The sequence below is a fragment of the Juglans microcarpa x Juglans regia genome, chromosome 1D (genome assembly GCF_004785595.1).
Source record: "Juglans microcarpa x Juglans regia isolate MS1-56 chromosome 1D, Jm3101_v1.0, whole genome shotgun sequence".
NCBI classification, from domain to species: Eukaryota; Viridiplantae; Streptophyta; class Magnoliopsida; order Fagales; family Juglandaceae; genus Juglans; species Juglans microcarpa x Juglans regia.
In genome coordinates this window covers 35,974,862-35,987,745 of record NC_054594.1, presented here as the reverse complement: position 1 = coordinate 35,987,745, position 12,884 = coordinate 35,974,862, and the positions used below count along the sequence as shown (strand labels likewise).

The following is a 12,884-nucleotide window of genomic DNA, read 5'->3' as shown; positions in this document are numbered from 1 at the left end:
TCTCGCCCATCAAACACCATTCATTCTCATTCATTCATTTGATCTTTCTCACATACACAATTCGGCTACCATTGTGTTTGCCCTAGTCCACTTACCATAATTAGCCTTGCCTCCATCCTCCATGAAACCCTAGCCGAATTCCTCAAGCTCCATAACGAAATTCCTATAATTTAGGATTCCTTGTTTCCCTCCAAATCAAATCCCTAGATTTAAGGAATTGATAATCATCTTCAATTTCTTTAAATCTCTCCACTCCTAAAATACCTCAAGTCAACCCTAATCCGTCCACCTTAGCCAAAACCGAATCCTCCACTTTCCTAAATAGATTCCTACCACTTAGGAATCTTTCTTTAATTCTCTCCAAACCATCCAACCCTATCCAAACACTCAATCTCGGCAACCCTAGTTGCCTTGCACCCGAACCCTAATTTCCCATCCCAGTCCACGGCAACCCTAGTTGCCTATCTTCCAAACCCTAACCTCACCTCACTCATCCAATCCTAGCCCCATCACTTTGGCGCCACACCCAAGAACAAGCCCTAGCCGTGCCCATTGCATTGCAATTCCATACACTTTGTCCCTCCATTGCCACGGAAATTGAGTACCAAGCAAGTTGGCACGTTCTACTCGGTCACCATCATCACCAAGGCAAGCTCGTGATCTTTAATGTTTAGAGATAAGATCGGGGTCCCTAACACATACGTGCCTTGTGCATTGAGCCCTTACTAGTGTGTGTGTATATATATATATATATATATATATATATATATATATAGAGCGAAAATGAGATAAGAATAAGAAAAATATTGACATACATAGAAATTAACCATAGTGAGGGAGGGTATTAAAGAAGAACATATGAAGCTATTTAATTAAGACCTAACTCGTGCATTTTATCCATATAGAGAAGTACTAAGTCGATGGTCATAGCTTATGCTTGTCCATAAATATGAAATTGGAGAAAATATTCGGTTTTTGTTTATGATAGTCATTACTTAGAAATCTGTCGCGGTGAAAGTGATAGTTATATATATATATATATATATATATATATATATAGGAGAGAGAGAGAGAGAGAGAGAGAGAGAGAGAGAGAGAGAGAGAGAGAGAGAGAGAGAGAGAGCTAACTACATTAATAAGAAACCCCAACGTTGTAGAGACATGTGTTGCTGGGTCTTGTATTAATTTTAGGTTGATTACTTGGGATAAGATTTCCCTATTTATCCAACCACACAAATTCTTAAGTAACCATGCATATACTCAACTTTGTAATATTAAGATCTCATTTGGTTACACAAATCATCTCATCTCATTTAATCATTATAACTTTTTGAAACTTTGACACAAAATATAATAAATAATTCAACTTTTCAAATCTCAAAATAAAAATAATATTAAAAAATTCTATTCTAACAATATTTGATTCAACTTTCATCTTGATCCCATAAAGCAGTACCGGAAGTAAGTTTTGGGGGGCTGTTAATGGGACTTAAGGCCATTATGGCAGTAAGATAAGGTGGGGGAGAGAGAGGCTGTTCGGGGACTGTTAATGGGAATGTTGGGGAACAAGAGGTAACTGGAGAGCAAATGATCTCAGGGGATAGAATTGAACTGGGACTTCCAAGCACGAGTCTTGTGTTGGCAGCAGAGGGAGAATCCGATTTCTGCATACATGCATGGCAATAATTAACTATAATGATAAATATTGTCGACGACACAACCTCCTTTCACAATTAAACAAATTGATAAACATATATAATAAAGCAAATTAATTAAGGACATGCAGGTGATATACCTCTTGATCAAACTCCGAGTTGCTTAAAGAAGGCATAGCCAAAGCCATTGAAGTATGATCATGATCAGTATGTCCTCCATTGAGAGAGTAACAAGAAGAGTGTTCGTCTTCCTTATTAAGTGTCCTAAAAATTGATAGAATAAATGTCATGCAGATGTAGTATGCCCGAGGGGGTGTAAGAGGATCTTATTAAAATTATCGAATAATTAATTAACATTACATGACTTACTTTTTTGTAGGTCTGTCTAACCAGTACTCTCCACATACCAAAGCTTCTATGATCTCAAGATCGAGGCCATAAAAAACTGGATTGATCATCGTCATAGCTTCAGTATCGAAACTAGAATCTGAAATTACACAAGTTGACATTGAAATTCCCAAAATGTCAAGAGCCATCTTCCCAATAGTTGGAAAATCTAAACTATTGGCACGCCACCAACCCAATATGTCAAAATCTTTATATGCATTATCAATGATCTCCCCTTCTAAATATCGATCGAGTTCTGCCCTTGAGGAGGCAATAAAGTTACGATGCTTAGACTCGTACCACATATCCAGCATATCGCAATTATCATTATCTGTTAGAATGCACAGCGGAAAAAGTACCTCAAGCTCAGCTTCAAGAATTGCTCCACGAGTTTTTCCAGATTGATAAACTCCAAGCGTTTCCTCTTAGTGGCGAAAGTGTACTACGTAGTATGGAACTAGAGTAACACTTACAAATCCACAGCCTAAGTATTTTATCAAGAGAGAACAAAAAGAGAGAGAGTCTTTTTTTCTAATTTTTTAGATAGGTGTTGTCAAAACACAATTGAGGAGGACTATATATAGTCCTCCTATGCACGGCTGGCCTTAAAGGCCAGCCTTCAATATTCTTGTGTAACGCATGGCTTTAAGCCATGCGTTACTTACGTTACAAGTAACGCATGGCTTAAAGCCATGCGTTACCAGCAGGAGGGGTCAGCCCCACGTGGGCGCCCCTCCAACTAATATCTCCCACTCGCACACAGTGGGCATGACCCCAGGTCAGCATCTCTCTAATGTTCTCAATCTTGTTCATACAAATAAATAGGCCGTGCGACCACCAAGCACAATTGTAGAAAGGAGGGAGTACATACACCAAATCTCTCCCAGAGAAGACCAGCATAGTAACATCCCTAAAGTGTCTGGTCATGTCCTAGACTTATTCGATCGCATCAAGATCAAGCATTTTCGAAACCCTCTTGAGTTTTAAAAAAAACTCAGAACAATGCTTGACTACCTCCATATATTTCAATGTGTTCACAACCTTTAGCCGCTACCAAGATGTAGCGTCATTTGTATGACGTCAGCAAACACTATCGAAGATACGATATCGAATAGTCTTCCCTTTACACTCATATCACTCAATTTTGGTCGAACTGCTTTCCCAACAATGCCTCTTTAGACCGTATCAATCATGGCCATAGACAGCATGTCAAAGTAGCAAACATCACAACCTCCATCTCGTGACATAGTCAAAAGTAAAGGACATTTTTTTTAAGAAATGAGACTCACACAGTGAGAAAGAGGGAAATATTTTGCTCACTTACTCATATGGTCGTATAAGCACATATAGTATGAAACACATGCTACGGTGGATTTCTCTTTCTCAAAGAGCATATGTCTATATCAACACCGTACAGATCTTAGTCTAGCCGCTCCTTAAGCGTCTAACCCGAATTCCTCAATTTGCACGTCTCCAAGGTGTCAAAGAGGAACTCGCATCTGGCTTACTACAGGTTACATGGATGGTGGGGTAACCCATGCATAGTCCTATCAATGGACCTCATCTTAGCTCCCACTAAGGCGACATAACTTTGTGTCAACCAACTTATCCCTTTGGACAAGTACCTAGGGACACAATGTCTCATCTCTACTCGCTACTTAAGCGCTAGAGTCGATCGCTCGTGTGAGTGAGCCGATCTAAGCCTGTTGACATATCTTGTGTATGCGTATTAAAAACAATACGATAAAGACAAGAACTGAATCATATTGTATTAATATCCCAAAGGAAATGTTACATCTTTATGTCATTTGGAACACAAATTACATTTATAGTCTACGCAGTCCTAGATTCCTAACATGAGCCTCGAAGACATCTCTTGCTATAGGCTTCGTTAAGGGATCAGCAATCATGCGACTCGTAGAAAGATGTTTCAGAACCACTTCCTTTTGCGCTATCATGTCTCTGATGTAGTGATATCTGATATCTATGTGTTTGGTTCTTCCATGATACTTTGAGTCCTTAGCATATGCGAGAGCTGCCATGCTGTCGCAGAATATTGTCACCGGATCTGAAGTATCCGTGCCAATGTCTAAATGCTTGAGGAACCTCCGTAACCAAACAGCTTCTTGAACTGCTGCAGAACAAGCTATGTATTCTGCCTCCATGGTGGATAAAGCTATACAGGGTTGTTTCTTGCTGCTCCACGTAATGGCGCCTTGGTTGAGCAGAAAGACATACCCAGTGGTTGATTTGCGCTCATCAAGGTCGCTGCCCCAATCGGCATCACTGTAACCTCTTAGCTGCAAATCTGAACCCTGATAGCACAGCACATAGTCCGCAGTTCCCTTGAGATATCGCATAATCCTTTTGACCGCTTTCCAGTGAGCTAGTCCGGGATTTGATTGGAATCGACTCACTAAGCCAACTGCATAGCATATGTCAGGTCGAGTACACATCATTGCGTACATCAGACTACCCACAGCATTAGCATAAGGGACACGAGCCATCTTTTCCTTTTCTTTTTGAGTCTTAGGACACATCACTTTAGACAAGTTATCGCTCCTTGCAACAGGGGTGTCAATGGGTTTACATCCATTCATTAGGAAGCGCTCGAGGACTTTCTTTATGTAAGTCTGTTGAGACAAACACAAAAGTCTCTTTGAGCGATCTCTGTAGATCTTAACTCCCAAAATGTATTCTGCTTCACCCATATCCTTCATCTCAAAATTGAAGGATAACCACTCTTTTGTGGCGACTATCAACCCTTTATTATTTCCAGCTAGTAGTATGTCGTCAACATATAATGACAACATAATGAAACTCTTCTTAGACCTTTTGACATAAACACAATGATCCTCTGTGATCATCGTAAACCCATTCGAGAGAATGGCTCGATGGAATCTGAGGTACCATTGTCTAGATGATTGCTTTAGGCCATATATAGATCGTTTGAGCTTGCACACTTTGCGCTCTTGACCTTTGACCACAAAACCAGTTGGTTGATCCATATAGATCTCATCATCTAGTTCTCCATTGAGAAATGCTGTCTTAACGTCCATCTGGTAGAGTTCCAAATCCATGTTTGCTACTATAGCTAGAATCAGGCGAATTGAGGCAAACCTCACCACTGGTGAAAAAGTCTCCTCATAGTCTATACCTTCCTGTTGGGTATATCCTTTCGCCACTAAGCGAGCTTTGTACTTATCTATTGATCCATCCGACTTGCGTTTGACCTTAAGAACCCATTTGTTCCCAATAGTCTTACGTCCTATTGGTAGATCAACCAGATCCCAGACCTGGTTAATCTTCATAGACTCAATCTCATCATTAAGAGCTTTCATCCACTCATCTTTTGTAGAAGATGAGAGAGCCTCATAAATTGTCCTAGGCTCGTCATCATCATGCGGAGCTACCATAAAAGCTTCCCTTCAATCTCAAAACGACGACGGGGAATACTTTCGCGTGTGCTTCTACGCGGCTGAGGTTGTTGTGATTGATTGACAAGTGATGTGCTCCCACTCGGATTCAAATAATTTGTAGGAGCTTGAAGAATTTCTTCCTCATTCTCAACTAAATTCCTTGGAGCACTTTCTTCTTGTTCTACAATCTCATGAAGTTCTAAACTCCTATCAACCTCACCTCTACTTGGAAACTCATCTTCAATGAAATCCACATCTCGTGACTCAATCTCAGTCACACTTCCATCAGATTGTTCACCTATTAATACATACCCTTTAGAGTGTTCTGAGTACCTTATAAAGATACACTTCTTCCCTCTAGGGCCTAACTTCCCATACTTATGAGAAAGATTGTGAACAAAACCCGTTGAACCCATGGCCGCAAGTTACTCAAATTGGGTTTCTCGCCGGTCCATAGTTCATATGGGGTGGAAGTTACTGATTTGGAGGGCACTCGGTTAAGAATGTAGGCAGCAGTCAAAAGTGCATCCCCCAAAAAGAAATTGGTAGGTTTGCTTGCGCCATCATTGACCTAACCATCTCAAGCAGTGTTCGATTTCTCCTTTCCGCCACGCCATTTTGCTGGGGCGTATTCAGCATCGTCAACTGTCTTTTGATTCCTTTTTCATCACAGAGCCTTTTGAATTGCTCAGAAAGATATTCTCGTCCTCGGTCAGTTCTTAGAGCTTTTAAACTCTTGTCTAACTGATTCTCAACCATTCTTAGATATCGCCTAAAGCATTCCAATGCTTCAGACTTATGGGAGATTAAGTAGACATGACCGTAACGTGAAAAATCATCTATAAATGTGATGAAGTAGACACCTCCGTGTCTTGCCCTCACACTCATTGGACCACAGATGTCTGAGTGGACTAATTGCAGTGGAAAAGATGCCCTTGTGGCTTTTCCAAACGGTTTTCTCTTAGCTTTTCCCATTAGACAATGTTCACATGTGGGTAAGATGACCTTAGCGAGATTGCCTATAAGGCCTTCTCTAGCTAACCTAGTCATTCTATCTTGCCCTATATGGCCAAGCCTAGCATGCCATTTATATGAATCCAAATTATCAGATGTAGAAAGAAAAGCAATTGACTCATTTATATTTGAATAATCTAAATTCAATATCATAAAACCGTCTTGTAGAAAAGCATTGCCATAAAACACATGGCCCAAATAAAAGGAAACATAATTGTTTTTAAATACAATACGAAAACCAAGTCTTAATAGAGTGACTACAGAAAGTAAGTTTCGTCGGATCTCGGGAGCGTATAGCACATTGTGAAGGAAAAGAGTGCGGCCACCCCGCAAGTCTAGCTTGTAGGTACCAAGTCCCAGTACCTCAACGCTAGCTCCATTCCCCACCTTGATATCACGACTCCTAGCTGGAATCCGGCGATACTCAACAAATCCAACTCTATCTCGCGCTATGTGTTCGGTCGCTCCTGAATCAACAGTCCACACAGGATAGGAGTGAGCAACCATCACATGGCTAGTTACAAAAACAATGCGAGAAAAGTCAGAGTGTACCTTCTTCGGCTCAGTGCAGTCACGAGCGAAGTGGCCATTCTTTCCACAGTTGAAGCACTCTAATTTCGACTTGTTCTTCCCGCGCTTGCCCCTCTTGCTGCGCTGAGAAGTTCCTGACACCTTCTTAATTTGTCCAGCAGCTACTCCATTCTTAGACTTCTTGCGCTTAGGCCTTGATGCCTTACGCGAACCAGAATCAGCCACATAGGCCGTGTGATTGGGCTTGGCAGCCTCTAGGCGCTCAGCCTCCAATTCCAAGTGACGCGAGACATCATCAAAGTCTTTGATATTCTCGTTATGCGTCAAGTTCTGGCTCATATTCTCCCAAGAATTCGGCAGTGATCTTATCACTGCCTGGACTTGCTGTTCATCAGTCAGGTTGTTTCCTGCCGACTTAAGTTCGCGGATCATAGTTGACATAGCCCTAAGATGCTGCTTCATCGTGTGGTCAGAGCGCATCTTATAGGAGTCAAACCTCATGGTTAACCCACGCAACCTAGTGGCTGAAGTTCCACCAAACTTCAACTTCAAAGCCTCCCACATGCTTTGGGCAGTGTCATAGACCTCGAACTCACACATTAGATCATTGTGCATGCTGCTTAACATTATTATGCGCGCGCACCGACTTTTCTTAGCCCATTGAGTATAGGCTAGTTGATCTATTTTGTGTTGTTCCGAGGTCCCTTCCCCGGGCTCAGTAAGGGAGTGAGATAAGGCCTCCAAGACCTCTTGCTCATCTAAAACATATTGGATCTTGCGATGCCAAATGTCGTAGTTCTCCCCATCCAATTTCTCCCCTTTGTTTAAATCGGCAACTATACTCTTGGATGCCATTTCACTACAATACGCAAAGAAAGGATATTACACACACACCTAAGAAATCTGCCGCGTCCATCCAAGTTAGAAAAAAAAATAATTTAGACATGTCGCAAGATCGAAAAATCGCTAGGCTTCAGAATCATCTCTTGCGCCACAATATCCAATTATTAAATTTTTAACTTAATTCCCGCGCAAATTCAAAAAAAATATGGGAGAATTAATCATAATTCTCAACCATACTCCCACTGTCTTAAGTAGTCATCTAGTCCTAGTCACATGTAAAGACATGACCTACTAAAATCGCAGTAACCTTTTGGGCCAGTCTACAAGGACAGCTACTTCAACCACAGTAACCTGTTGGGCCAGTCTACAAAGATGGTTCATATAAGACCATTACAGTCCATTTTTCTTGTTCCATCAGTGCATTTACAGTTCTTACTGGGGTCACTGTGGTCTTTTGGCTATACAGTGCATTTACAGTTCTTACTGGGGTCACTGCAATTTTTTTTTCAGTCTATCATCTACACTGACATTTCTAACTAAGACTACTTAGTGGGAATTTTTCTATTTTTTATCAATAAAGACTAATGTATAAACATTCAAGCCTAACATTCATAGATGATAAAAATAATCACATATCCACATGTTCAATTCACATATACATGTTATCACATTTAATATAACAAATTAAATAAAAGATCACATGTAATATAACATAATGGAAAAAAAATAGCATGAATATAACTATATATTCACATGTGATCACATTTAATCTAAAAACAATTAAATAAAAAATCACATTTAATATAACAATATATCTTAGAGCAAATTTCATCCCCTCATTTTATTTTCTGTTTTTTAAAAAAAATGGGCTTGAACAAAGGTGGGTTTTAAAAAAAAATGCCCAGTAAAAATGTTGGGCCAAGCCCAGCCCATATTTAAAAAGAAGGAAAAAGAAAAAAAAAAAAAGAGAGTGGGCCGGGCCATGAGGCCCAAGCCCATGGAAATCAGATGACCTAATGGTCATCTTCTTCCCCCTTCGGCTACTGTTCACGTGAACAGTAGCCGTTCGAAGCAGCACCCTGGAGCCTCCCACGCAGCACCGCAGGCGGCGGAAGTGATCGGTCCAAGCAGCAGGGTGCTGCCGACCACCTCGCCGGTGCGCGCTGCGCCTCCGTGGTGCGGGCAGCACCTCTCTGGTGCGCGCAGCACCGCGGGGGTGCGCGCAGCACCTCGCTGGTGCGCGCTGCACCGCGCTGGTGCGCGCTGCACCGCGCTGGTGCTCGCAGCACCGCGCTGGTGCGCGCTGCACCGCGCTGGTGCTCGCAGCACCGCGCTGGTGCGCGCTGCACCGCGCTGGTGCTCGCAGCACCGCGCAGGTGCGCGCAGCACCGCGCTGGTGCTCGCAGCATCGCGCTGGTGCGCGCAGCACCGCAATGGTGCGCGCTGCACCACTGTGGTGCGAGCAGCGCCTGGCGGTGGTGCGCGCAGCACCACTGCGTTGGTGCTCGCAGCACCACCTGCTGCGTTTTTTTTTTTTTTTTTTTTTTTTTTTTTTTTTTTTAACAGAAAAAAAAAAAAAGAGAGGATAAAAAAAACACCATACAAATCTCAAGCATATGCGAGAAAAAAAAAACTGGAAGCAATTCATAAAATAGCTCTGATACCAATGTTAGAATGCACAGCGGAAAAAGTACCTCAAGCTCAGCTTCAAGAATTGCTCCACGAGTTTTTCCAGATTGATAAACTCCAAGCGTTTCCTCTTAGTGGCGAAAGTGTACTACGTAGTATGGAACTAGAGTAACACTTACAAATCCACAGTCTAAGTATTTTATCAAGAGAGAACAAAAAGAGAGAGAGTCTTTTTTTCTAATTTTTTAGATAGGTGTTGTCAAAACACAATTGAGGAGGACTATATATAGTCCTCCTATGCACGGCTGGCCTTAAAGGCCAGCCTTCAATATTCTTGTGTAACGCATGGCTTTAAGCCATGCGTTACATACGTTACAAGTAACGCATGGCTTAAAGCCATGCGTTACCAGCAGGAGGGGTCAGCCCCACGTGGGCGCCCCTCCAACTAATATTATCAAAATGTGATGAGAAGTTATTACTATTACGATTGCTGACAGAAGAAGAGGATAATGCATGCATGCTAAGTTCCTTTACATAATCCTCAAAAACATCATTAAGCGTATTACGAATATATGTCAAAATTCTCTCAGCCTCATCACAACCATTTAAGCGCTTGAATGCAAATTGAACGAAGTCAAATTTTTTTTGAGGGTCAAGAATTACTGCAATTGCCAAAACCGTTCTACACTCACGAAAATGCTTGTCAAATTTCTCTTTCATTCGAATTGCCATCGAGCGAATATTTGTGTGTTCACTTTTTTGCAATTCAAGCAGTCTAAGGTGAATGCTACAAACCTTAGGGAAGTACACATTTGCAGTAAGACATTTGCTTCCAGAAAAACAACAAACAGCATCATATAGAACTTTCAAACATTTGTATACGACGATCGCCATATCCCATTCCTCCACAGATGGATTCACAGCTACGAAGCCACGATCATAAACTTCCAGGAGAGAAAACACTTTTCTCAACTCCAAGGCACTCTCAAGCATGAGAAATCTAGAATTCCATCGTGTAGAAACATCTTCACATATTGTACTATATTTGTCTTCTAAATTGTGTTGCTTTATGGTAGACTGATAATGTTGTTTCCAAAGTACTGATGCTCCATTAATATATCTTATAATGTTCCTTATCTTATGAAGTATCCCACTAATCTCATTCAACCCATCCTGTAAAAGATGGTTTATAATGTTTGTAATGCAATTGATGTGGAAGAAATGTTCGCATAAAAGTCACCGGCGAGCTCGATGGTTAATCCAGCTTTCCAAGTCTCGCACCATTACATCATTTGAGTAAGAACTTTCTAAAGTAATAGAGCATAATTTCTTGTCAATGTTCCACTCCCGAAGTAAACTTGTCACTATTCCAAACAAAGTTCTTGCTGTTGCAATATCATTATTGTATTGATCTACCTTTTTCAAGGCAAGAATCTTCTTCTTCAATATCAGACCATCTTCAAGAAATTGTAGGGCGAAACAACAATACACATTCTTCTTACTATGACATGTCCAAAACTGAATTATTAAATTGAAATGACAAGAAAGCGTACCAAGATACTTGTAGAGTTTCTCCTTCTCTTTTTTGTAGACATGAAGAATGTCAGCCTTTAAGGTGTCTTGAGAATAAAATTTGAACTTAGGCTGTAAATTCTTCACAAAAGTTTGAAAAAACTCGTGTTCAACCATATCCAATGGATATCCATGCTTAATTATCATTCTTGCCACATCCAAGCGACTCCTTTCATCATCAAACACAATGTCCCCATCAACGTCGGCTGTTTCAAGATGAGTACTCATCATTTTTGTATGTGTTTCTCCCTCTTTCGTAGCTGGACATCTTGACAAGTGATTCTTCAGGTGTGTGGTCCCACTTTTGCTGGACCCTACGAACCCCCTATTACAATGTTTACACACGGCCTTGTCCTTCCCGTCTATTACAACCTTTTCGAAGTCGTTCCAGACCTTAGATACCGACTTTCTTCTTTTAGAAGATGAGGGTGCTGCATAAGTTTCCTCAGGTCTCTCATCGTGCATTTGTAAGACCCCTAAAGTTTCCATTTTGTTTACTGACTTCCTATTAACAAATACACAAGTAATGGAAAAAGATCTGCATCATGCATTTTGCAGTATGGTACCCATATGCTACTATAACTGTGTATAATTGGTATAGCAATTTTTAGAAGAAATTTATAAATATAGGGGCAGACCAGCATTCTGGCTGGCTTGGAGGATGATCATGCCCCTGAGAAATTTCTAAAACTTCTGTAGGAACAGTTGGTGTTTTGCATGAAAGGTCCCTCAAAGTTATTTTTTGCTCCTCAGGACAATTCCTAATTTTGAGTTTTGACCCGTTAATTCTTAAAAAATAAAAATTAAGTTTGAATGTATGCAAAAAATTAGGCTTCTCAAAGTTTTCAGAGTTTCATTAAAATAAAGGGCAAGCATCAATACTGTACGTAGCTAAGAAACAAACATTAGGGCTTGTTTGGAAAAATCCCAACACATGCAACATATACGAACATCCAGCCATCTTTATCTCATTGCAAGCTTGTCTTCCCAGCTTATTAATGGGGATTTGTTGAATTTACTCGTGTAATTATGACAATTAACAACAATACCCATAAAACAAACCTTACAACTTACTAATTTAGAAAAATCATATTCATTATCCCCACATACCACACACCACACTTTTTATTTTATTTTATTTTTTTTTCTCTTATCAAATATGTAATATATATTGTATGGTAATTAGTGGAAATGATGATAACAAAGCATACTAATTTATACTATAAATTTTGTACTCGAAAGTTCTCTCTGAGGTAATTGTGTAGATATGCAGGTTGCCTAGCTAGATTGCTCGCTCGAAGATTGAAATACATACAGAACCGGAAACGCCAAATTAATATTTCAACAAAGAATCAAATAGATCAAATACCTGAAGGCTGAAACTAACGGCAAGAAGAAAAGCTCAAGAACTAAGAAGACAGCTTGCAGAGTTTGCTCGATCGAGTCTCTGTGCATATAAACCAATAGAAAGAGAAATGTATATTATTATTATATATAGCTAGCACTAGATGCTTCTTTTCTGCTTCGGAATACGGCCATCTTATTTATATTAATTTAGTGTCGTAATTACAATTTATTTTAATTTATTTTATTATTATTTATTATTATTTATAAATTTTAATTTATAAATTTTATTATTATTCATAATTTATCCCACTATTATTCACAATTCGTAATTGTATATTTTACCATATGGCAGTTTGGGACGTTACAAAGCGTAATATTTTCAAATATCATCACATAATATACTATTCATTTTATTTTTATGAGATGTTTTTTGGTTGTTGAGAAATTTATATATTTGAAAGGTTAATTCAAATATTTATCCTTTATT

General features: G+C 40.0%; 1 protein-coding gene across 1 annotated transcript; it reads right to left on the bottom strand.

Moving 5' to 3' along the window:
* Positions 1–802: 802 nt before the first annotated feature.
* On the bottom strand, positions 803–11,557 carry LOC121235029 (zinc finger BED domain-containing protein RICESLEEPER 2-like). The gene is made up of 5 exons (XM_041131232.1): positions 9,934–11,557; positions 2,025–2,373; positions 1,796–1,919; positions 1,431–1,664; positions 803–940 (listed from the first exon to the last, which is right to left on the bottom strand). Exons 1-5 carry the CDS (start codon positions 10,469–10,471, stop codon positions 932–934), a joined length of 1,254 nt encoding a protein of 417 aa, XP_040987166.1. The 5' UTR covers positions 10,472–11,557; the 3' UTR covers positions 803–931.
* Positions 11,558–12,884: the final 1,327 nt, after the last annotated feature.